Source organism: Panthera tigris, chromosome B4, assembly GCF_018350195.1.
Source record: "Panthera tigris isolate Pti1 chromosome B4, P.tigris_Pti1_mat1.1, whole genome shotgun sequence".
Lineage (NCBI taxonomy): Eukaryota > Metazoa > Chordata > Mammalia > Carnivora > Felidae > Panthera > Panthera tigris.
The window spans coordinates 5,467,623-5,493,297 of NC_056666.1; the positions used below are offsets into that span (position 1 = coordinate 5,467,623).

The 25,675-nt window shown below is 55.9% G+C and overlaps 1 protein-coding gene across 4 annotated transcripts in view; it reads left to right on the top strand.

Moving 5' to 3' along the window:
• Positions 1-25,675, top strand: part of PFKFB3 (6-phosphofructo-2-kinase/fructose-2,6-biphosphatase 3) — a 74,842-nt gene that overhangs the window by 40,256 nt on the left and 8,911 nt on the right. For 2 of the 4 annotated variants that reach the window (XM_042990977.1, XM_042990978.1), the window contains exons 2-13: positions 14,928-15,053; positions 16,215-16,311; positions 17,009-17,075; positions 17,511-17,585; positions 17,952-18,008; positions 20,639-20,763; positions 21,247-21,454; positions 21,659-21,805; positions 21,941-22,045; positions 23,400-23,529; positions 24,348-24,410; positions 24,534-24,598. In XM_042990977.1, the coding sequence (XP_042846911.1) occupies positions 14,928-15,053; positions 16,215-16,311; positions 17,009-17,075; positions 17,511-17,585; positions 17,952-18,008; positions 20,639-20,763; positions 21,247-21,454; positions 21,659-21,805; positions 21,941-22,045; positions 23,400-23,529; positions 24,348-24,410; positions 24,534-24,598 (1,265 nt within the window). Of the gene's footprint in view, positions 1-7,375; positions 7,858-14,927; positions 15,054-16,214; positions 16,312-17,008; positions 17,076-17,510; positions 17,586-17,951; positions 18,009-20,638; positions 20,764-21,246; positions 21,455-21,658; positions 21,806-21,940; positions 22,046-23,399; positions 23,530-24,347; positions 24,411-24,533; positions 24,599-25,675 lie in introns of those variants that run through there. The other 2 variants (XM_042990976.1, XM_042990975.1) reach the window with 2 other exon arrangements.

Genomic DNA, 25,675 nt, shown 5'->3' on the forward strand with positions numbered 1-25,675 from the left:
GGGAGACCGAGTCACAAACCGAGCTGGCAAGACAGTGGTATATAAATATAGATTGCCCGCTTGGTACGTTTCCAAGAGGATTAGATGACAACTGCTGCTTGGGGTAGAACGTTCAAGGCAGCTCGCCAGGAAATGCTCTGTGAGAGAAGGTAAGTGGTGGTTCTCTCTGCGAGAGAAGGCGAGTGATAATTAGAAGGCTAGTGTGCACGGTGGAACAGAGGAAGGAGAAAGTGGGGGTGACTGGTATGGCCACTTACAGAGCCTCAACAGCCCGGGACATCGGTTCCTCAGTGAATTATCCATGAAGTTATTCTCACTGCAGACGATAGCTTTCTTCGTGATATGAGTGCCCCTTCCCGCCTCATATAGCTCAGTTACGGGTTCCAACATCCAGCTCTTTTTCTGCCCCCTGCCTCTTGTTTTCAAGCCTTTGAGAGGAATTTTCCAGAATAAAGCTTTCTGGTCTGCCCTCCTCTTTCAGTTTTGCAAGGATAAACACTATCTGGGGGAGGGAGGGAAGAGGAATTGTGAGCCAAGTTGTTTGAAACATAACTCCATGCAGGGGCCTGTCTCTTAAGCTCTCATTCACCCCCTCTTCCTTATAAATCCAGACCAGGGATTTTGAAACTTATGATTATTCCAATGATCCCAAGATCATTGCCTGCCTGCTATAACCTGTTCTTAGCACAGCAACCAGAGGCCAGTCTTCAAACACATTTCCATTTGGTCAACCCGTGTTTGCTGAGAGCTCACCGTGGACGTGTCTCTGGTCCAGACACCCAGGATGGCTACATCCGTGAACATGAATGTGTTCATGGATATGGCCTCCCTGCCCTAGCGGGTCGTATCCTGCCGCCTGGTTCTGCCCCCCCCCCCCCCACCTCCGCCCCACTCGCCCCGGCACTACCCCAGATCAAGCTCCCTATTCCTAGAGCCTTTGTTCCTCTTTCCTCTCCTGGGATGGTTCTTACTCTAGGTATCTGGAAGGGTGGTCGCAGATGTAGGCTAAAACACGGAATGTAAAACACCTCAATTTGTTACAACATGGTGGAATGACAATGTTTGGGATCTATGATTTTAGTTAACTAAAACATGTAACTGAAGTAGTGTCACCTGTTTCTTTTTACTGCTAGAAAGTTGTAAGCTACGATTGTAGGCCCTAGGGGAGCGCTGCCCTCATAGAGATGTCATGCTATTGACAACCTGGATGAAGCAGACATTCTATAAAAATATGCTACTAATGGGGTGCCTGGGGGGGCTCAGTTGGCTGAGTGTCTGACTTCGGCTCAGGTCATGATCTCACGGTTCGTGAGTTCGAGCCCCACATCGGGCTCTGTGCTGACAATGCAGAGCCTGCTTGGGATTCTCTCTTTCCCTCTCTCTCTGCCCCTCCTCTGCTTGTGCTGTCTCTCTCTCTCTCTCTCTCTCTCTGTCTCTCTCTCTCTCTCTCAAAAATAAATAAACATTTAAAAAATGTACTATTGAGGCGCCTGCGTGGCTCTGTCGGTTAAGTGTCCAACTTCGGTTCAGGTCATGATCCTCATGGTCTGTGGGTTCGAGCCCAGCATCAGGCTCTGCACTGACAGCTCGGAGCCTGGAACCTGCTTCGGATTCTGTGTCTCCCTCTCTCTCTGTCCCTCCCCCACTCCCACTCTGTCTCTCTCCCTCTCTCAAAAATAAATAAGCATTAAAAAAATGTATTATTAACAATAGAAATTTGGGATTTCTCTAATAATTTGAATAATGTAGATGTAGGAGTATTTCTTCTTTCCCTTTACTAAATGAGGACCTCTTAAAACCTTGGAGAAGTACACAAGCACCCCAAGGTCTCCTTTGCCTCTTTTTTATTTTTTTTAAGGCCGATGCAGTTTTATTTCACAAAACTGTCATTTCTTTCTAAATGTACTCTCCTGTGCTGGCGGCCACGAGCCTATCCTACATGGAAAGGTGGGGTGCCTGCGGAAATACAAAGGTGTGTGACTCTTGGCCAGGGTGGGGGGGCGGGCTGGCATTGTTTGATGATTCTTCGTCTTATTTCCACATCATAGCCAAATACTAAGTAATTTTGAGACCGTCGTCAAAGCCACTCAGATTCAAGATTTCACCGTGGGCATCGTTACTGGGAAGGAAATCTCACTTGGAAGGTGATTGAGTTGGGAGAAAGTTGAAAGAGTACCAGGCTAGTTGATGATCATGTTTTTTTATTCCTCGGCTCATTAGCCGTGTGATCACAGGCGAGTAATTTAATACTTCTGAACCTCAGGTTCAGTAACTGTAAGGAAAAAAGGGTAGGAATGAGTGAGCGTGTGTGTGCGTGTGCGCACGCTGTGGGGGCCCTGCGACGTTCATAAGTGAAATCGTAGTTCTGACAAGGACCGTGTCTTACTTGTCCTTAGACTCCGTGGGGCAGTGGCTGTCCGTGAATACTTGTTGCGTGTAGGAAGAAATGAGAGCTGTCGATTTTGGTTCGTGTGTCCTCTTGAACTCGGAGAAAAACTGAAGAACCCTGAGATGAACATGAAATTGCCAGTTAACGTGTCCCCATTAGGTGCAGACTTTTCTCACTGTCGCAGATGGACCTCCCCATGGCCGGCTCTTACCTACCACCTCTCTCTTAGCTCCCTGCTTTTATTCTACTACATGTATATTCCCCGCTCTGGTCTTAAGTTACAAGCTCTTGGGTGTGGGAGCTTTTTCTCTGCAATACTCATTGTGACGCTGGGCACAGAACACCATGATGACAGCTATGTGCCCACCCACTTCTCTTGCCTGGCTGGACCCAACATCATTGAGATCCCAGTGCAGCCTGCTCTTGGAGCATCTGACACACTGTCGCTGCTGTGAGTGTCTAATAAATGCTGGGCACCCCAAGACGGGCAGTGACCTTCTCAAGTACTCGCCTATTTTTGTGCTACTTTTCCCCCAGGGAAAGCCAGGGTCAGGGTGGACCTCTTGGAGCCCTCAACTGACCTCTGCGTGACTGTCCTTCCCTTCTTTTGTTTTAAGAAAGACAGAGACTACAAACCCGTGGATATTCTCCTAAGGATCTCTCCAAAGCCCAGAAATAGAATCATTTCCCCCTAAATTAAAACACAGCTTGAGCCTGATTCCATTTTTTCCACGGGTACAGGATTCATGCAAATTTCTGTGTGTACATGTGTGTCATTTGCAAGAAGCAAAGATGTTAGGACCCCGTGCAAACTGCCACAGAGTTCTTGACTCCCTTTCTGCCAGTTCTCTTCTCCCTCCATGCCTGGAGCTACACAATCTGGGCATTTTTTGCTTTTTTCAGAATTTGAGGGAACTGAACTATCACTGATTTTACATTTTTTTTAACTTTTTATTTTGAAATATGAGGAATTACAAAATAGTTCACAGAGTCCCACAAACCTTTCACCCAGCTTCCTTTATTGGTGACATCTTCTATGACCTAGTGAAATACCCAAACCAGGAAATTAACATTGGTACAATACTGTTAACTAGATTGCAGAATATCTGGCTTTTAAAAAGCACAACTATTTTGAAGTCATAAAGTAAGACTTAAAAATTTTTTTTGAGTGTTTTTCTTTATTTTTGAGTGAGAGAGAGAGAGAGAGAGAGAGAGCACGTGAGCATGAGTGGGGGAGGGGCAGAGAGAGAGGGAGACACAGAATCTGAAGCAGGCTCTAGGCTCTGAGCAGTCAGCATAGAGCCCGACATGGGGCTTGAACCCACAAACTGTGGCATCATGACCTGAGCTGAAGTCGGACGTTCAACCGACTGAGCCACCCAGGCGCCCCTGAATTGGGTTTTCACCCCACCGATGCGGCATCGTGTGGGCATTGGTGTCTCCGTTCCCGTTCATGTATGTTCACGTATGAGTGACAAACATGAAAAAAAAAATCACCCTCTCTCTTGTTATTGGATGGATGGTGAGGTAAGGGTTTATTCCAATGTTTTATTTGGTGTCTCACTTCACTCTCTCAGACATGGGATTGTTAAAGGAGCAAATGACGACACTTCGTGTCTAATTAACAACTTCTGATGGCTCCCAGCCTGCCACAGCTTGTTCTCTCATTCTCTCACTGGGGAGGGGGTGGATACGTATAGCACGGTTTAAAGGTTTCAATCTGGCTAGCTGGCACAAGATCTTCGAAGTGGGGTTGCTTCTGGCTGTTTAGCAGCATCGGGGAGCGGGGGTCAGGGGTAGATGACATTGGCCAACAGAGGGAAGAGAATGTCATGGAGAAAATCATCACAAGTGCCCATCACAAGCCCTCCGGGGAACTATCCCATGCCTGCGTCAAGTGAGGGGGAGAAGAGTTCCCAACTGGTGGTTCGGACCTTTGAGCGAGTTCCTTAAGCCCTCTAATCTCTAAACTTCCCTTTACTCAAAACAAGGGGCTGACTAGTCTGGAAGGTGCCGTCTTGCCTTAATTGTGTCTAGGACCATGGAATCTCCCCTAGTACCTGGAGCTGTCCTGTTTGTAACACACAGAGAAATTTTTATATCCTCAACAGCCTTTTCTGAAGGAGTGTGTGCATGATCACCAGACTGGTGACAGGGGAAGCTGGTTGAGGCTGGAGCCATTAGCAGAACTAGGGGAAAAGTTAGGAGGATGTCTCAACTCTGAACTAGTACCTTCTTGGAATTCGGGTGCGGTGGGGTTGTTTATAAACGGTTTTGCAGTGAAGCATTTTTGTCCTCAAGTACATTAGGGTAACACATAAGGATGCCACCCTAATGCACTTGAGCAACGCTGCAAATGCTCTTACCAGTTCCAGCTGAACCCTAGCCCTTGCTTTATTTTCAAGTGTGAATTCCTCCTTGAACCCCAGGTTTTCCCACTTTGTGTGCACTTAGATGTCAGAAGCCTAGCCGGGTTAAGTGAACTTCCCTTTGCCTGCCCCCTCATCAGGTGCAGCAGGTGATGAGGAAGAATTTAAGTCTTTGGTCTGCACCATGGGACACACAAGCCCGAGGCATTCTGGACACACAGGCAGGGAGAGTGAGCAGTCTGGTGGCCAGTGATCCCCAGGGAACTTCGTCTGCCTGGTGCCCTCAGAACCGGACTCTGCCAGACACATTATCTAGGTCAGGTCATTAGGGATGTGCCTCCGCTATCGAGGACCCCACTCTCCCTGAGCTGAAACCCACAGCTGTTTGCCAGCTTAGAGGTTGACAGAATGTCACCTTGTCCCCTGGCCTGCCTGTGTGTGCAAAACCTCCGATGGGAAAGTAGCAGGCACGCAAGGACACTCATTCTTCCCGGAGAGGCAAGCGTGCAAGTGTGCAAGCCACTCTCACACGCACACACGGCAGGCTCCCCTCCCTGACCCCAGCGAGCCCCCCGGCCAGCAACTTTCCTGAGGGCCCGGGCGCTAGCCTGCGGCTGTTTTTCTCTTTGGATCAGCCCACTCTTGTTTCAGGAGTGGAGTGGGACTCTCCCTGGGGCGTTATAGGGTGTCATCTCTGGCATTTGCTCCCACTGCAGAAAAACAAGTCCAATGCAATGCACTCGGGTTTCTGAACAGCTGCCCAAGCGCCGAAACCAGACAGTCAGCAAAGCTGTCGGAGGGAGGGAGAGCAGGGACTCCGGAGAGGGTTGGGGCAGCGGCGGGGGGGCGGGGGGGTGGAGGGGGTGTGGGGGGGTGTTGCCCGCAACACAGTCGGGACGCGGGGGAAGGGGGTGTGCACGCGCGGCGGGCTGCGTCTGGCACTCGCGGCCCCTGGACGGGCTGGGGTGCGGAGAAGGTGGGAGGCCCTGGCTTGGCGGGGTGCCCGGAGTGGGGGTCTGGGACACCCGCGCGGTGGGCGACGCTCGGCGCTCCCGGCCCCTGCGCGGGCTGGGGTGTTGGGAAGGGAGGGGTGGAGGCCCGGGAGGGGCGGGGCGGGCTGGCGGGCGGGGCGGGAGCAACTGTGCCTGCCGCCAGGGAGCGGGCGCGGTCCAGCCGAGCCATGCGGGACGTGAGCGACGTGTGGCAGCCTCTGCGCAGACTGTTCTGTTGCAGTGTGGATTTCAGGGAGCGCCGCCTTCCTCCTTCCAATCACAGCACGATCTCACAGTGAGGTATGCACTCTGCAAGGCAGGCAGCGCTTCTGTGCTGATGTGTCGTGCACTAAACTCACATGCATGTGATGCCACCATGTGGGTGGCGTAAGTCCCCCCTAAAGCACCCCGGATCTTCACAGGGTGGCCACTGGCCTGACTGCACGACTGTCCCGCGTCACGAGCTGATGCAAAACTCCGAAGACCGTGGAAGCAGAAAACACACATAGACAAAAAAAAAAAAAAAAAAAAAAAAAAAAGCGAGGAAGAGTTGCAAGCTGGACCAGAGAAATGTCGTGAATTTTAGGGGTTTGCACAAAGTGCCACCTCCCGATAGTTATTCCGGGGCTTATGGTCAGGTAATGAATTCAGGTCGGAATAGGCTCTAGCTTGACTTTTCTGCTCAGAGATTAGAGTATATTGAAAATGTTATAAATGGTGACGGTGGAAACCAAGGTGCCTCCGTCCTGCTCCGTCTGGTCCTCTGGGGCTTTCGTGTCCCTTCCTGATGCCCAGCCCCCTCGGGCCTCTCAGCAGCGAGGGCGGGGGGCGGGGGGGACCCGGGGTTCCAGGTCCCAGGGCTGGGTGTTGGGGGAGCAATGTTCAGCACAAGCCAGGGTTTCTAAGGGATTTAAGAAAGTGGACGGGGTGAGGACGAAGGACCAGGGGAAGTCCCCTCCCCGCGGGTGGCAGGGGTCGTAGGTGGGTGAGACTCACAGGTACCCAGGAGCAGTTTTGGCAAGGCGTGACTCAGAGACCTATGCCCCATAGGGCATCCTTCCGCCTCCTCCCCACCCCCCCCCCCACGAGGTAGCAGAGATTCCCCCACCCCCGACGCCCCTAACCTCTCTCCAGCCTGTGGCCCTAAGCCTGGGTCATCATCTTGACTACGCCTAACCTGCAGTGCGTGTTAAGAATGTAGTGTATTGGGGTCCCACTCCCAGAGAGGCCGGGCCAGTAGAACGCATTTTTACCAGCATCCAAAGGGATTCGGCTACGGGGGTCCACGGACCACACTGGACGGCGCCGCTCCTTTCCTCCCATCACAGCTGAGGTGGTTATTCTGGGAAGCTGTGCTCCTGGTTTTTAGGGGACGTAGGAGGAGGCTTAGGGAGTGCGACTTTTTAGCCGCCGCTGAGTTCAGGGCGTCATCAGAGGGATTATAGGAGCAGGGCGCGCTGCCGGGGCCTACCTGCAGGGGGCGCCAGCAGGCCGCCTCCGGGCTTGCCCACCCCGCCCCGCGTCGCCCCCCCCCACCCCCCCCCGACGTGAAAGAGGGCTGGAACCCGGAGAATGCGTCTCCGCCCCGAGGCTGACGTGTGGCTCACTGTGGGCTCGACTTAAAAGCCCCGGCGCTGCGCGAGGCATCCTAGCAGAGCTGGAGACGAGGCGAGCGGGTGGGGAGGGCGTCCGACTCGAGCTGGCGCAGGGGGACCGCGGCTGTCACTGCGCTCCGAGCATCCCGAGGGCTTCCCGAGTAGACGAACCCGGCCCTGCGGCGGCTGCGGGTGCAGCCCTAGCCGCCTGCCTCCCTCGCCGCGCTCGTGGAGCCTCACGCCCCGAGCGATCGTTCGTGATTTAGCACAAAGCACGTTTCCAAAAAGCAGCGCACGGGAGAGCTCCCGCGCCGCGCTCCCGCGCACGCACCCCCTCTTCCCCTTTGTTTCGGGGGTCGACCGGCTGCTCTCCTCCCCAAGTCTGAATTCTTCGCGGGGGTGGGGGGCGGACGGCCGCCGAGTCTAGGCTGTGAAGATGCCCTTGGAGCTGACTCAGAGCCGAGTGCAGAAGATCTGGATCCCCGTCGACCACCGCCCCTCGCTGCCCAGATGTGAGTGCAGATTCGCGCGGGGGCCGGGCTGCAGGGGAGCGGCGCGCCGCGCGGAGAGCCGGGCCATTGTGTGGCGGGCGCCGGCGGGGCCCGCCGTGGTGCCGGCTCCGCTGCTCCCGCGCGCTGGTGCCGGGCCGGGCGCCGCCCTCCACGGCGGGCCCCGCGGGCCGGGGCCGGGCGCTCCCCGCTCCTCCCCGCGGGCGGGCGGGTCCCCTTGCCTTCGCCGCGGGGCGGGGACGGCGCGGGCCGGGGCGCGGGCGCTGCGCCTCCCCCGGCCGGCGTCGGGGGCGCTGTGGCCCGGGCCGCCCGCCCCGCGGTGTCCCGCTCGGCCGGCGCCCGGAGCGCAGAGGCAACTCGGCAACCCCGAGCGCGCCCCGGCCTCCGCTCCCTCCGCCGGGGGCGGGACGCGCGGGACACGGCGGGAAGCCTCGGCCTCGGGGACGCTTGGCGACGGACGGCCTCGCGTCCCGCGGCCGGAACCGCTCTCCCGGGCGTCTGCCGGGCCGAGTCCGGCCGAGAGACGCGGCGGTCGCTCCCCACCCCCTCTGCCGGTCGCTCCCTCCCCTGCTCTCTGCCTTCCTCCCTCCTCTCCACCTCGATCTCCGTCGCCTCTCTCTCCCGCTTTCCATGTTTCTTTCTCTTCTCTGTACTTAAATCTCCTGCTTCTGTCTTCGGCCTCTCTATTTTTAATACCCACTCTCTTTATATTTCTATCTGCTCCCTCTTTCCCCTCTGTCTCCTCGCTCTCTCCTTTTCCTTCAGTATATTTTCTCTCTCCTTCCCCCCTCCCCCCGCCCGCGGCCCCCCCCCCCCCCAGCTCCCGCGCCAGGGGCGACGAGAGAGCTGCCTGGCACCAAGCCTGCGCTCCTGGGTTTGGGGAGGGTCCGGGGATCAGTGACCACACACTTGGCAGCGTTTCCTACCCTCGCGCACACTCGCACTCACACAATCCACCGTGCTTGGAATTTGCTGGCAGTCCACCTTCCTGCTCTGTCATCGGCCATAAATGCTTTGGAAAGGTTTGCCTTCTACCTTGGGCCCCGTCCCTAGCCACGGAGAGAGCCACCTAGTGAAAGGGTGGTCCTTGCGGTTAGAAGGTGACACCCACTCTCCAGGTAACCCCCCACCCGTCCCCGCCAGGCGCCTGCCAGGTGGACAGGGGCAGTGGAGTGGCGGGCGTTTTGCTTCAGGCAGGGTCAGGTTGCCTGATTGGTAAACATGGGATCCCGTGAACAAGTCCTCGAGGTGGCTTCCAGGCAGTGGTGGCTCCTGAGTGCCAGGCAGCTTGTTGGCCCTCGCTGCTGCCACGTTTTCCGGGGGATGGTCACCAAGGCCATGGTGACAGCTTGCCACCTCAGGCTTTGCCCAGGTCTGAATCACCAACCCTCCCCCCACCCCCAGGCAGGACCCGGGGAGAGCGGGCTCTGGGGTGCTCCTAGGTCATCCTGTGTCAGAGACCAAGCAAGGTGCTCCCGACACTGGGGGCCGCTCGCTCCTCCACCACCTTGCCCCCTCTCTGCCGGACCTGAGGGTTCTGGGGGCCACAGTAGCCTGAAGGAGACCTGGTTTCTTTGCAAGGTGGCCCCGGGCGGGGGGCTTTGCAGTCTGTTTCTTGCTCCCAGCCCTCTCTGATACACTCTTAAACAGCTTGCTGCACATGGGCTGACCACGGCGACCCCCTGTTGGTGCTGGGGAACGCAGTGCCGTAAATCATGAGGGAGATGCGGCCACGGCAAGACACAGAGACGACCCCGCCCTTTTTGACTTTGAATACGACCAGTATTTATGAAGCACTTTGTAAACTGTAGTTGGTCGTACAAATCTAGTTTGGTTCTCTCTAGCTAAGTACAGGTGTTTGTAGTTATGGGTGCTCATATGTGCACACATTTGTCTGTCCCCCGAGGTTCAGGGTGGGGGCTTGAGGTTGGGTGTGGACGGCACTGAGGTTGGCTGGCGTTCGATCTGTCGTGTCAGTTGCAGAGATGAGAGTGTGCGATGATGCCTCCTTCTTCCAGGCTCCCGAGACCCATCCATTAGCCTCCATCAGTCTGCACGTCTCACACGCACATAAGAGATTTGCCTAATATCCCTGGTGTGTGCAAGGGGGGTGGGTGCTAAAGCTGATGGATTAAGTCTTTTAGTCCCTTGTCCCCGCCCACTGCTGGAATCCCCGTGTGTGGTTCTGGGGTGTAGTCTCAGACACATTCTTCCTTACAAGGGTGCCTGCACCCTGGGTATTTATTACATGACCTTATTTCCAGTTGTGCTGTCTTTCTCAGGTTATATAGTCACATTTGTGTCTCATCAGAATGGGGAAGAGAGGGTATCTCTTCTTGTTGAGTCTTTCCTGATACCCTCCCCCTCCCCCCATCAGCCTCCTCCCCTTCTGTAATGGTATTTGGAAACTTGGGTGGATTTTCTTCCTTCTGAACCTGTTACCGTCTTTCTGAGTGGTGTCTTAGATGAGAGCCGACAGCAGGTTCCTCTGAGGTTTGTCCATGAAAAGATGGCGTGGTGAACATTACCATTCATGTACAGAGGACAGGAGAGCGACAATGGAAGGCTCTGGGTTGGTTAGTTTGACTGTCTTTCTGGCGCTAAAGCACATCAGTTGGGTGCCCTGTTGCAACATGCACATGGTGGCAAATGCTTCTTACAAAACCTGCTGTTTCCTTCAAATGCAAACCGGTAACAGGATTTACTGACAAGGAAGTCATCGACAAGGAGGTAGATTATTGACTGGTTAGCTATGCTATTTGTTTACCATCATTAAAAGCGGGGGGCCCCTGGGTGGAAGTCCTTACTTATTTGGGCCAGTTACTTATCCACCGGGAACCTGTTGTTACAGTCTGATATGTTACATACTGTCTACGGATAGACTTAATCTCAATAGGGGCTTAAAGCCACTGATGGTATTCCAACTTAAGGTAAGGGGGATGTTCCCCAGAAACCCCTACCTTATCCTCGGCTGGCCACTACAGCTTACAGCAGTGATTCCCAGCCCTGGCTGCACTTGACAGTCATTTGGTGGGGGGGTATTTGGGGGGAAAAAAAGAAAAGGAAAATCCCTACTGGTAGCCCAAGCCAGGTTAGAAGTCCTGTAGGCGGGGTCCGGGGATCCTGCATCGTTTAAAAGCTTTTTCGGTTCCGCCGCTGGTTGAGAACCATCAGTTTAGTTTGGGAAAGGGCACGTGAAGAATTTCAGGTGAGAGAGACCCAGGTGAGCCCCAGTTCCGTGCCTCACGACTTGTGCAGCGGGACCTGTCTTCGCTTGTGGCTCTTAGCTTCCTCACATCTGGTATGATGGAAACCGTCACGGCTGATACCGATGGAGGCTGCTCTAGGAAGCAGTTCACGCGCGTCGCCCGGTCATGAATCCTCCCAAGAACCTTTATGAAGCATCCCTCCGTTTTACAGGCAAGGAAACTGAGACGCTGAGAGATCAAGTAACTTCGCCAAGGTCCGAGGAAGGGGTGGGGCCCTGGCACTTCCAACACTATTTATTTGACTCCCGGCTCCGCTCTCTCAGCCGCTAGGCTATCTGTGCTATCTCCTGCCGCTCAAGGCTGTCAAATGTTTCTCAAAAATGCCCAGCCCCTCCCTGTTGCCGGCAGAGACCGCGTCAGGTTAGGAGGGCTGTTCGTTGGACACAGGTCAGTTAGGCAGGAGTTGAAGTGTGCATGGGAGGTAGTGAATGAGCATGGTGTGGGACAGAACTTTCTGGGCCTGCATTCTGTTATCCCGGGGCCAAGTCCATGAAGTCTGTTTCCCAGAGAGCCCTTCTGAGGTGGCCCGGGGTGATGGCGGGGTCACAACAGGTCTTTCTGTGCAGCATTGGGTTTGCCTTGCAAACGGGGAACCGACCCTGTCTGCACCTGCAGCTGGCCATCCGTCTGTCCTAAACAGCCCTTTCATTTGTTTCCCTGGAACTTAGCATTGAAGCATGATCACCTGCTTGCCGAAAAAGAATGCCAGTGACGTGGCATCTTTTGAAGTTGTCATTTTCGAGTGCCTTTGGGTAGAAGAAAGCTTGCAGGAGGTGTGAGAGAGCCAGCAGCGTCTTCTAACAGTTTATTTCCTGAGCATGGGTTGTGGGTGTCAGTGTGGTGGGCGAGCTGTGGCGTTCCTGCCTGTGTCCACGCGTTACACGTTATCAGGGAGGTGAGTCATTTCGTCTGGGGAGTGGGGCTGGCATAGGAACCCTAGAATGCAGCCTGCTCTGTCCAGGACGACAGACCCTGGCCTGTCGCCGGAGGCTGTGGCTCACTCCCCTTACCAGCCGGCCTCCTGGTCATCATCTGCTTTCCTGTAGCCACTTACACATGGGGAACACACACGTGGCCAGTGTGCGTTATGTACTGGTAAGTCGGTGGGGCTGGCTGTGGACGATCAGGCCTTAGCTCAGGTGCTGCTCAAGGACACGGACTCTGGCTCCCTGATTCAAACAGACCCCCGTGGACCCCTAGCCCCAGCGTCAGCCCTCTGCTTTCATCACAGCATTTATCCCGCTCCGAAATGACTTTGTGCGTCTGTTAGCTCGTACATTGTCTCTTCCCCACCGCAGGCCAGATGCTTCCCAGCACAGGGCGGTGTCCACATAATGCTCTGTGCTCAGGGGGCGCCTAGCACCTGTGTCTGTTGAGTGAATGAGTAAATGGAATGACAGAGTTGAGGGTGGCGTCCCAGAACGTGGTGGTTTTCCGCGATCTCTTACTCAAGTGACAGCCTTAACTCTGGATGACACTTTTAGCTTGAGCTCCGTCCCTCCCGTGCCCCACCCCAAACTGCAGCCAAGATGTTTATGGTCTGTTAACCCCTCGGTCTTTAAACAATTGCTTCTTTAGCCCTTCAACATAGTGAGCATACGTGTATCCCCTTAAACATGCTTAGGTTGACATCCAGGTTTCACGTCTAAACACATCTGAGGATAAAAACTCTTTGCCGGGGGCGGGAGGGAGGTCCGAAAAAGGTTAAAATACTAAATGTTTGTATACGATGAAATGAAGCACACAAGAACTTTTTGGAAGATTTTGTGTTAAACTCCACGCTTATCTTCCCTAATCCCTGTGCTTGTTGGGGGGCAAAGAGGAAAAAGCAGAGCTCTGGGGAAGACGGTGTGGGAGGTGGAAGGAGGCGCTCTTCTGTGGGTTAACAGGATCCGCAGAGAAGAAGAGACTGAGGGTCTGGGGGAACTGAAGCAGGGGCAGGTGGTTATAAGATGAAGACACCTGAGATGGCCTGTGAGTTTGAAAGAAGAACATGTTAGGATTCAGGGGGCTTAGTCAGGAGGTTTCCCTGCTCTGTTTGAGACCCAGGAGCGCCTGGTTGGAATGACAGCCACAGCCCGCGTGCAGCTCCTCCAAATCTTGTGCAAGGAGCCAAAGGAATAGGGAGAATGGCCTCTGCTTTGCCAAATAAAAGAGTGATGACTTATTTGGGTTTGAGATTCAAGTTGAATTTTTGGCTTACGATATTTACTCTGCCATGTCTTTATGGGATTTTCCTCTCAAAGCGTCTCCTGCCAGAGATTTGCGCATGTGGTTCCTTGATAGTAGGACTAATCCCCGATTTGATAAATCAGTCATCCTCTGTCTCCGCTCACTTGGCGTGCGTCCATCAAAAGTATTCCATGCACGTGCCCAGCTGAGGGGAGGGAGGGAGAGGGAGCGCGCGTCCGTCCGTCCCTGCATGTTTGGACGCTCTTGGGAGCAGGGGCACGGTGGGGACATCAGATAAGACCAGGAGCCGGCGGTGGCTTGAGGGAAGGATTGGTAGAGTCGGTGCTTCCAGGCGACTAAGTGAGACGACTTCTCACGTGTCACCTGCGGCTGCCCCGATGCACACGGGAGCACGTTGTCTTCTGTCCCCGCCGGTTTTCGAGAAGCCCATCACTTTTCTTGGGACTCAAGAAAGTCCACTGGCGGTTTTGTGCTCCACTTGTGAGCTCATACCGGGCAGGGAAATGCCTGTCTTCTAGGGACGTGTTTGTTCCCAGCTACTGGGAGCTGGAGAATCCCAGCCAAGTGCTTCTGTGGCTCCTACATGTCTCCTGGCCTCCTGATGGCCTTTCTTCTTCCTCCTCGCTCTGCATGGTCTAGAACATGAAGAAACAGCCCCCTCTGTGTTCCATTTGCTTCCTCTCTGCCCCCAGCCCACAGGCACAGGGGGGGCAGATCCCGGAATAACGTGGTGGGTGTTTGGGCATGCGATCTCAGTTTGGTCATAGGCTGAGTATGGGACCGTGTTGGGGCGTCCAGCTTAGGGAAGGTGTCCTCTTTGAAGCCTGTGCCTGGCAGTGGCCTGGTGGCTCTCCTATCCCCATCTGGCACTCGCTGGCTTAGAGACAGAGCCCCTGTCTATGTCTGACATCCGCCTAGATCTGTGGTGCGGTCCCAGGAGCTTTGCCTCATCGGGGTGACCAGTGCCCGGAAGCGATGGCACGTAGCTGGCCAGGAGAGCGAGGTTGCCTGTGGCGCCCAGCGAGCACCGGGCAGTGTTGCTGGCCCGGGAGGGAGCAGGCGGCCAGTCTTGTGCTCTCAATGGGCAGCCCCTGCCACTCTTGTCACCAGATGCCGGAGTCTCCTTAGAGTCTCAAGCATAAGACACCAGCCAAGGAAACACTGCACCTTAAGTCTCCAGAACAGGGTTCTTTGGGCTGCTTTCTTAAAATCCAGCGAAAACCTCTCTCCCTGGTGTTTTGTCTTATTATTGGAACATTTCTCCTACCGTTAACCTCACCCCCACTGGTGTTGGGGAATCCCTTCCTTATAACGCTTTCTGCTTTGGGGTTAGTAGCGGGATTCCTGGCTGGGTTTAGGGCCCTCAGGAATCAGGTTGGGAATCTGGGGCTGGGGCAGTCCCCCTGCCACACGTGACCTGAAAGCAAGATGGAGATTTGTGACTGGGCTGGGGCGGGGCTCTGGCCAGTAGAGGTCCGAGGCGTTGCTGGACTGTAAAACCCCCAGGGCTTTGAGGTGGGAGCAAAAAAGGCATTTCTGTGGAATTCTTGAAGGTTCGCCGTGGGGCACATACTGCTTCGTGGCTGACACCTCGCTCTGTCCTCTCCCCAGCCTGTGGGCCGAAGCTGACCAACTCCCCCACCGTGATCGTCATGGTGGGGCTCCCAGCCCGGGGTAAGACGTACATCTCAAAGAAGCTGACTCGATACCTCAACTGGATCGGCGTCCCCACGAAAGGTGAGGCCGTGTGTCAAGGCCAAGGTGGTTACCTGGAGCCTTTCACTCTTGCTCACCAACCCCTGCGACCAAAACCACGTCCCTGCCGCCTCCGTCTGCTGGGACCTGCCGTGCAGGGCCAGTCTTGGGCTGGCCTGTGCCCACAAGCATGGGGCACCCTTTTGGGCCTTGTCACTTGGTACACTCTATACGTATCCTCGCTTGGCGTTGGGATCTTTTCTTTTCCTGCTCTGTCGTTCCTGCTGCCCCACAACCTGCTCAGCCCTCGCCACCTTCAAAAAGCCTTCTCTGGCCGCATGGTCTGTGGAGATCTGGGCCCTCCCCTTTTTTATAAAATTTATTTTTGATAGAGTGTTTGCGGGGGAGGTACAGAGAGACGGAGGGAGACCCGAGGATCTGATGCAGGCTCTGTGCCGACGGCAGTGAGCCTGATGTGGGGCTTGAACTCATGAACCGCAAGGTCATGACCTGAGCTGAAGTCGGATGCTCAACCGACTGAGCCACCCGCGTGCCCCTGTGCCCTTTTAAGTACTCTAGCACTCAGTTGTGACATTCTTCTACTGACTGTCGTCAAATGCTCCACACCATCGGCTACCTTTGTATGACTCTTGGCCTGGTCTTCCCGACTACACCGGAAAGGTGGTGAGGTGGGGGACTAGGTTTTGCATCCGCTGTCCCCCACGGTGCCCGGTGCGTTGTGTCGTATGGTGAACGCCCCGTAAATGCTCCATGCTTCCCTGGGGCGCAGGCTGCTGGCTCAGTAGGTGAATGGCAGATCTGGGCCCCGCGGCACGCGTGAGACCCTGCGCTGTCCTGGGGGATCGTGCGCAGGAATCACTGCCCCTGTTTCCGCGGGACCCGTGGCAGCCGCCCCTCCGTGCAGCCTTAGGACGCTGCACCTGCAGACGGGGCAGTGGAAGCCAGTCCCTGGGAAGGTAGAGCGGCCCCAAGCAGCGTCGGGTCTGGGGGAAGCTGGGCTGCCTTCTGGGCTCGCAGCCCTGGGCGCGGAGGTCCGCTCTCCCGCCTCCGTGTCTCAGCAGAACCTCATTCAGGTTGGTGTTGCTGTGTAGGCTCGGTTTCCTTTTTTAGAGAGAGCTCCCAGATGTTGGTGGCTCCTTCTTCCTGGGGGGTCAGCTAAGGTTCCCGCCTTTGTCCCCACAGTGTTCAACGTCGGGGAGTACCGCCGGGAGGCCGTCAAACAGTACAGCTCCTACAGCTTCTTTCGCCCCGACAACGAGGAGGCCATGAAAGTCCGCAAGTAAGGCCCGAGCTGCCGTGGGGACCTGGGCTTGGGTTTGCTCGGCTTCCCGAAGCCGGGTTCTGTCGGAGAAAGAAGAAGCTGGTCTGCAGCGTGGCTCCGCTGTGGCCATGACATGTGACCCCACCTCGGGGTGTGTTAGGATGAGGCGCCGCCTCCGTGAAACTCACTGCCTCCTCTGCTCCCGGAGGGTCTAACTCGGCCGCTGGTTGATACAAATCAACAGCAGTGTCTCGTTGGGAGTGAACAAGGCCATTTTTGCGGAAAACCTTCCGCTTCCATTTGGAGAGGATTTTTCTTGTAAGCCCAGGGTGGTCGTGAAACCCAAGTGCCGTGGCGCTCAACCCTGACAAGTGTCGTAGGGTCACCTGGGAGCCTGGGGAGATCCGGATGTGGGCCGTGCCCTGGACAGAGCCGTGAGAATCCATGGGCCGGACCTGGGCGTCAGCTCTGTAAAAGCTCCCAGTGAGATCTCGGGGCGCAGCCCGGGCATGAGCCCCATTTCCCACGGGCAGCCGCAGCTGCCTGTCTGCGGGGCTGGACTGGGAGCCTGTGGGCCCGAGTGGACTGGGCCCCGTAGCCCCGGCCGGCCTGGTGGTTTCGTCACTCTGCTCGCTGGGATGAGCGGCGGGTTGCTGGGCCTTCCCCCGCCGGACGGGCTGGCGTGACGCGTGCTTTCTCTTCCTGCCTGTTGCAGGCAGTGCGCTCTGGCTGCCCTGAGAGACGTCAAAAGTTACCTGACGAAGGAAGGGGGCCAAATTGCAGTAAGTCCGGGGACGGGGTGCCAGCTCTGTGTCCGAGGCCATAGCACACGGTGCCCTGGGGAGACAGAAGTGTAGACACTGCCCCGGGCAGTGCCGAGAGCCGCCGCAGGGACACCTCGAAAAGGGACGAGTGCCTGTGGCCTGAGAGTTGAGGGGAGCGACGGCCTAGAGCAGCACTGGGGGGGGGGGGCCAGGAGAGTGGTTAGCTGGGGGCGGACCTGGGGCACGGCTGGCGCTGTGCTCTGTGCCCACCCCTCCTCTGTGTGCTGGGGGGGGGGAAGGGGTGGACCCGGGGTGGGGGCTGCCGCTGCGGTAGCCAGGGGTCCCTTCCACGTGCACCCTCCCCTGTGTGTAGCTGATGTTTGTTGGCTCTAAGTACCCTACTGTTCATCTCGAACGTGGCCTCTCTTCACGGCCCTACTGTCTCCCCATCAGGTGTTCGATGCCACCAATACCACCAGAGAGAGGAGACACATGATCCTTCATTTTGCCAAAGAAAATGATTTCAAGGTGAGCGAAACTTGCTCTGGAGCATGCGGGAGCAGGGAAGGCAGCTCGGGGACGGGCTGAGTCCTGTGTCTCTGCTCCGGGCCTGGTTCTCTACCTCCCGCTGCTCTTGTTCTGCTGTGGACACATTGGGCCTTTCCTGTGGGGGCTCTGGCCGGGGGCGGGGGGGGGACGGTTACCCAGACTAGGGTGTGGGATGGGCAAAGGACGCAGGGTTGAGCAGGTAGTTCTTTGTATGTGTTTGGGTGTTCGTAAATGGGGTCCTTCCTCCTCAAATGAGGTTGGTGACATCACAGGGACACCAGCATCCGCGCTTTGTGTGTGTGTCACATTTGTGGTTTTCTAACTTTCCTCTTTGCTTTCTTCCAGGTGTTTTTCATTGAGTCTGTGTGCGATGACCCTATGGTTGTGGCCTCCAACATCATGGTAAGACAACGTAGGACTCCACTGTAGGGCGACAGTCTGAGAAAAGTGGGGAACCAGCTCGGGCCCAGAGCAGTAACTAGACACTGAGAACGAGCCGGCTGTCCCAGCCTGTTGGTTTTGTCTGAGTCGTGGGACCGGGAAGGTGGGAGGTGCCGAGTGGTGTTTAATTTAGAAGCATGTTCTGTGACCTGCCCTGGCTTTATCTGGGGTCCTTGCAGGCAGTTGGCAGAAAGCAGCCTTTGCGGGACCTAAGAGATAAAAAGCAGGGGCCTGGGAACAGTTTCTGCGAGTGGCAGTAGCTTGGCAGCTGGGTGGGGACAGGGCTGCTTGGGACAAAGGGCAGCTCATCCTTCCAGAAGGGAAGGAAGGCAGCAGGCTGGACTCTCTTTAGCTGTGAAGGTCCCCAGTAGAAAAGAATGACTGTGTGTTGATAAAACTTCATAGGACACAACAGACTGAAAGGCAGAATCCCCAAGTGTGGGAAAAACGGGGGCAGTAAAACTATCTTCCTGCTGATGTGTCCGTAGCATACCCTTCTCCTCGCCCTGTGCCGAGGGGAGGTTGCCCAGATAAACTGAGGGTAATTGGCAGCTTAATTTGATTAATTCTTAAGTTTTGCCGCTTGAAAGCAATATACCATAAATGGAAGCCGTTACCATGAAGACTTTACCACAGGTCATCTCCTCATGTAGCTAATTTTCTGTGCAGCTTAAATACATGAGAATAAGCCGCGTCTGTAATGAAAAGCAGGTCTGATGCTTCTACAGGGAATGCTGGGGTTTGCTGCATTACAAGCGCGCATCTTTAGAGGGTTGCTGAGGATTCATTGGCTTCCGATGTTGGAACTTTTCTCTAAGGCAGTGGGAATGTGTACAAGCATTTCTAAGAACGGAGTTCATAGCTCAGAAAGGGCTGTTCACATTGCGGAAAACCCAGATGCGTTTCATCGGGTCCAGAGGAAGAGGCCCAAAGGACGGGGAGGTAGAACAGAAGTTGCTGTAATCTGGACAAAGGGTTTTGCTACGTTCCTTTAGTTTCGTTCTACTAGCTTCGTCTTGGTAGCAAAGCATAGCGTGGACGCAGAGTGCATTTTCCGCAGTGAGCAGTTAGCCCGTGCATGGCTAGGAGCTCACCACCGATCTTGTCCGTGTTAACACATCCAGTCGTTCGCCCCGACCCTCCGGGTTCAGGAATCTTGTGTCTCCGATTAAGCCCCAGAGCAGCTTTGCAGGGTAGGCCTTCCCAGCATGCTCTCTGGCGGCGGCCGTGCTAGGGAGAAAGGGATTTGGGAACTTAGATTGTTTTTCATCGTGGTAAAATATACAATTTACTGTCTTCACCACGCAAGTGTTCAATCCCGTGGCTCTCAGCACACTCAGGTCTCTGCACTGTGGTCACCACCACGGATGCGCAGAACCTTTTTATCTTCCCAGACCGAGACCCTGCACCCGTGAAGCGCTGACTCCCCACCGAACTCAGGTTTTGTTTTGTAGTGTTTGTGTATTTATTGTGAGAGAGCAATCACGTGAGCTGGGAAGGGGCAGAGAGAGAATCTCAAGCAGGCACTGCAGTCAGTGCAGAGCCTGATGCAGGGCTCGGTCTCACGAACCGTGAGATCATGACCTGAGCTGAAATCAAGAGTCGGACACTTAATCGACTCAGCCACCTCGGTGCCCCTGAACTCGGTTTTTTGTTTTTAAGAATATATGTATTTTTGATGTCTTTATTTTTGTGAGAAAGAGAGAGTGTATGTGAGCAGGAGAGGGTCAGAGAGTGAGAGAGACAGAATGTCTCCGAGCTGTCAGCACAGAGCCCGACACAGGGCTCAAACTCACGAACTGTGAGATCGTGACCTGAACAAAGTCAGACACTTAACCGACTGAGCCACCCAGGCGCCCCTGAACTCGGGTGTTTGAAGAGTGTCTGCCTCTCTCCTGGCAGTGGTGGTGGTTGTAGAGGAAAAGAGCACGTGCAGTAACAAATTTCGCTAAAATTTCGCTAAAAACCCTGCCAGGTTTCTCAGACCTATTGTTCACTTACAGGGGATGGGTGAGTCCGAGGGCTGTTTGTTCTGCTTTCTCTTCCCATAAGAGCAAACCTTAGAAAGGACTGGGCCCGGTGGAGAAGCACTAGTTGGGGAGCAGTTACAAGCATGTGGTGCCCCATCCATGGGTGGTGGCAGGAAGAATCCTGCCTGGCGCACAGGGCAGGGCATCACCCGCAACTCGGGAGCGCGCCTTCGCTGACCGACAGCCTGCACTTGGTGTGGGGAGTGCTGCAGGTGTGCATCCAGACCTCGAATTGAGGCTTGGCGGTCCGGGGATGACCTGGCTACCGGGTTGACCCCGAATCGTGGCCCCATTCGGATGTGTTCAGTAGAAGCCTGTGGCTTTCCTGTGTACGTCCTTCCAGGGAGCGATCCCCTGTCCACTGTGGGTGCTCTGCCTGTGTCATCACTGGGTTAGAACTCAAGCCCCGGTGTATTTCTTTTTTTCTTTACAACGCTGGGTGGGATCATCGTCACTCTGAGCTGGTCTGTACTTTCCCTGTTTGCGAGCCCCAAATCCCGCTTCGTCTAAGCAGAAAGCCTTCCAGCGTGATTCATCAGCTGCCTCTTTGTGGTGTTACAGGAAGTTAAAATCTCTAGCCCGGATTACAAAGATTGCAACTCAGCAGAAGCTATGGACGACTTCATGAAGAGAATTAGTTGCTACGAAGCCAGCTATCAGCCCCTTGACCCTGATAAATGTGACAGGTAATAACGAAGAGGTGACTGTCTCTGACTCTTCTGCTTTGGTAGAGTTTGTTTGTTTTTTAGTGTTTTCGTGCTGTCCGTACGAAGCACTTGCTCCTGGATCCTTTTATAAACTGTCTTTTAAAACATCTTTAAAAAAATCCTTGATTGCGTGTTCCATGGTGACTGTTTCCGGCACTAACTGTAGCAGCACGGGAAGTGCACATGTGAGCCCCGTCTTGCTCCTGTCCCCTTGACATGCGTGTCCTTTCTCTCTGCTCTGGTCTCCCGCCTCCCTCTCCCCTCTTCTGACCACACGCTGCTGCGGATAGTGCCCACTTGTCTGTCTCTGAGAACACAGATTCAGTCTGCGGCCTCCCCTCGTGGGTCTGTGGGGGCTGAGTCTCCGCCATCGGCCGGGGCCATGGGGGTTTACACCCGGGCCGGCTGGGCTGGGCTGTGCTATCAGCGGAGTTCCGATCGGCTGGTCGCCTTCCCCGGCAGGGACCTGTCCTTGATCAAGGTGATCGACGTGGGCCGGAGGTTCTTGGTGAACAGAGTTCAGGACCACATTCAGAGCCGCATCGTGTACTACCTGATGAACATCCACGTGCAGCCCCGCACCATCTACCTGTGTCGGCACGGCGAGAGCGAGCACAACCTCCAGGGCAAGATCGGAGGGGACTCGGGTCTGTCCAGCAGGGGCAGGAAGGTAGGGGGAGCCGGGGGCAAGGCGGGCTGCCGAGGGGCTGGGTGCATCCCGTGTGCGCAGCGTGCGTGCGTGTGTGTGTGTGTGTGTGTGTGTGAGATAGTGTAGTCACGCCCCTGACGCGGAATGAGACTGGTCTTGCTCTGCTTCTCCAGGAGGGGCAGGAGCCTGAGTCAGGCCATGTCCCTCTGTCCCACGCCCTCGCAGTTTGCCAATGCCCTGAGCAAGTTTGTGGAGGAGCAGAACCTGAAGGACCTCAAGGTGTGGACCAGCCAGCTGAAAAGCACCATCCAGACGGCGGAAGCCCTGCGTCTCCCCTACGAACAGTGGAAGGCGCTCAACGAGATCGACGCCGTGAGTGCCGGGGCCTGGCCTTGGCCGTGGGGAGCGGGAGGGCACGGAGGTCTCTCCCCTGGGAAACGAGAGCCCTCGCAGACCCGCACGTGCCATGTTGAGCGACTCCAGGTGACGTCTGGGTGTTCCCGCCAGGGTGTCTGTGAGGAGATGACCTACGAGGAGATCAGGGACACCTACCCTGAGGAGTACACTCTGCGCGAGCAGGACAAATACTACTACCGCTACCCCACCGGGGAGGTACGTGTGCCCGCTCTCGCCCGCGTCACTCGGTGCAGCCGGCGTGTGCTGTGCGCACGGGAGCTGGTGACAGGCCAGGCTGAGAGAGGGCCGCGGGGGGCCCGGGTGGCCCCATTCGGGTAACTGTGCTCAGCAGCCACGTGCTCCGGGAGGAAGGGGCAGGAAGGGCTCTTGCATCCCGCCTGCCCCTTATGCCTTCTGATGCCTGTTCCCGGCACTCTCCCTTCCGAATCCAGTTTTCCTAAACTGAACCTTGTAAACGGCTCCAGGAGAGGCACAGGTGTATTTTCCTTTGAGCACTAGCGAGAGATGTGTCTCTCAGATGAGCCCATGGTGACGTGGGAGGCAACAGCAGTCAGGGGTGATGGCTCACCCTGTGCGCGGGTTCCCCTTTGACTGCAGACGCGATGGCAACTGTGTCATCTCAGGTCCCGCGCATCACTGATTCGCTGAGGGAGCCCTGGACGCAGCCTCCGGGCGATGCTCTGGTGTCGGCTGCAGGCAGCCTGGTGACACCTGGCAGGTCCTTGCTGTCTGCGGGCCGTCTCGGTTGTCTGTCACGTTTCAGTTTCCTCCTGCTCAGGGCGCTCACCTCCTCCGTGGCCCTTGTTCCCGGAACCTGATTAGTGAGAGAACAAGGGAGACCACAGAGGGATGGGCGTGAGCAGGAACCTTGGTAGCCTTAAAAGTCACATGCCCACCCATTTTTTTCAATTTTTTTTTTAATTGAGCGAAAATTCACACAATATAAAACTCACTAAAGTATACGATTCAGTGGTTTTTAGGTGTATTCATAGTACCGGGCAACCATTACCACAAATTCTAGAACATTCCATCATTCCCAAAAGAAACCCTAGCCTGTTCCCCCCTCCCCCAAGCCTTGGAAACCAGGGGTCTACTTCCCGTCTCTGTGGCATTGCTTACTGTGTACATTTGACAGAAAGGGGTCATACAACATGTGGTCACACTGTGTATGACTTCTCTCACTCAGGGGACGTTTTCAGGGTCCCCCACGTTGTCAGCGTGTGTCCGGTCGTCAGTCCCTCATCCCCCTGCGTGGAGAATTAGGAGGCAGCCGTTAGAGGGAGGACGGCGGGTTTATGTTCTGGCAGGGGATGCGTCACATCCTCACCAACACGGGGACGGCCTCCCTTTTCTAAGAAGCCAGTCGATGTGGGTCCCCAGGGGCCCTGAGGGGTGCAGCCCTGAAACACCGCCGGCTGTGGATCGATTATCGATCCATGGCGTGTTCTCTGGTTTCTAACGGGGGAAGGGGCGTGGCTGAGGCGGCAGAGCCCCGCCCCCGCCCGCGTGCGCCTCTGCAGCAGCACCGACCGGTCCCTCTGTCTTGCAGTCGTACCAGGACCTGGTGCAGCGCCTGGAGCCGGTGATCATGGAGCTGGAGCGGCAGGAGAACGTGCTGGTCATCTGCCATCAGGCCGTCCTGCGTTGCCTCCTCGCCTACTTCCTGGATAAGAGCGCAGGTGCCGCCGACCCCCCCACGAAGCCTGCTCTGGGTGGTGGGGGCGACGGGGAGCCCGTGGAGTTCCGAGAAAGGGCGGAGGGAAGCCAGCCTTCGAGTTGGGGGACGCCGTGGACCAGCACCTTCCCCACGGGACCACGCGGGGTCTCTCTCCCCGCGCCCGTTCACTGCTGCTGAGCGTTAGGAAAGGCCTCGGCCGCGCCTCCTGCTGGAGCCTTCAGAGCACAGCCTCCCGCAGGCCCCCAGCCGCTCACCTCCGGGGGGGGGGGGGGCGGGGGCAGCCCACGCCCAGCCCACCTCTAAAGAACAAAGAGCCCAGAAAACTCTAATGAGACTCTTAAAATTAAGCCTATGTCTACCCAAGGCTCACTTGAATCCTGACACACCTAAATTGTTCAGGGAATGATTTTTTTTTTTTTTAAGTTTATGTATTTATTTTGAGAGAGAGAGCAGGAGATAGAGAATGCTAAGCTGGCTCCGAGCTGTCAGCACAGAGATCATGACCTGAGCCGAAACCAATAGTCGGACGCTTAGCCGACTGAGCCAGCCAGGCACCCCTGATTTTTTTTTTTTTTAACTCTAGTGCACCGTGCGAGGGTGGGCTTGGGGTTTGTTTTGATTCTCGTCTTTTGGCTAGTGGTTTTTCTAGGCTGCCTGCCTGGAGCAGGGGGCCTGTGTGTAGCGGGGAGGAGGAGACACCCCTGTCTCCTGCTCGGCCTGGACTCCAGGGGCACATACAACAGGCAGAAGCTCTCACTGGGGACTTGTGTGTATCTGTCCTCAAGGCTCCTAGCTGATCGCGAGGCCTTTTCTTTTCAGAGGAGATGCCTTACCTGAAATGCCCCCTTCACACCGTCCTGAAACTGACACCTGTCGCTTACGGTGAGTATGGGGACACAGCCCCGGCCAAGATGTCCCCTGGGACGCTGGCTCCTGGTGGCTCTGGGGCTGTCAGCGGCCTGTCCCCTCTAACCGGAAGCCAACCCCTGTCCCCACCCCACCCAGGTTGCCGCGTAGAGTCCATCTATCTGAATGTGGAGTCTGTGAGCACACACCGGGAGAGGTCAGAGGTGAGTCTAAACACCCCCTGCCTCCTGCTCCCAGCATCCCCGTCCTGGCCTCCATCCCTAGAGGGTCCCTGTCGAGTGACAGGGCCAGGGGGTGTGAGCACTCGAGAGGTCCCCGTGTTGAGTTGCCTGCAATTGAACCTGTGTCTTTTAGCGGGTTCTCTCTGGAGTAGTAGTTGGTTTGAGATTGGCCGGCCTTTGTGACCTCCTCCCCTGCTCTTCCTCAGCTACTGTGTGTTCCTATCTCGTGTTTATATGTGGCTGCTTGGCATTTTCTCTTTCTCACTTTGCACGCTTCCCCCCCATTTCGACTTAACCCATGACGTGAGTATTAAAGAGGGAGACGCATCCTGCGCTTTCAAGAGTAGTCGTAGCTCAGTTACCGTCGTCTTTTCCTTTGGGGCGGCTGAGATGCCTTCCAGGTTCTAGAGTCACTGGTTCACACGGGATTAGCAAACCACTCAGTCGTCTGTGTACGCTTTGGTGCAGAATTACCAAGAAGATGGAAATCGTGGAAAGGAGGTGGGAGGGCAGAGACCAGGTGGTTTGGGCAGGAGGGACTCGGGGCACGGCGGGTGGAGGCTTTCTGCAGGAGGCCCCGGCGGTAGAGCACATTGCTGCCCCGGACGTGGTCGGGAAGGAACGTTGGGTTGACTTTGTACCGAGGGTCAAACTATAGCGTTTGGCCAGCTGACCGTTTCCCTCACACAGAGTGTGGTGTTCCCGTCCGAGCAGGACACCTCTCTGTTTCCCAAGGAGCTCGGTCCGAAGGTCTTGGCCTTAAAATCCCAGCTTCCGCCAGCTTGTCCGGCCGGGTGGCCACAGGGGAAGCGGGTGGGCCAGCCTTGGCCCTGTAACGGCCCCCACTTCTGAACGTGGGTGGTGGGGTCCCACCTTTCTTCCCGGCCTGACTCCGCCGGCGGGGCTGGGCCGGAACGGGGCTCTGATGGCCCCTGCATACACTTGCCTGTGCCTAACTGGGGCAGTGTCGAGGGAGACAGAGCTCTGTGCAGGCCCCTGGGCTAGAGGCTGCAGAGCCACAGGCCTGGGGACACAGGTCCTCGCTCCACTGTGTCGTCA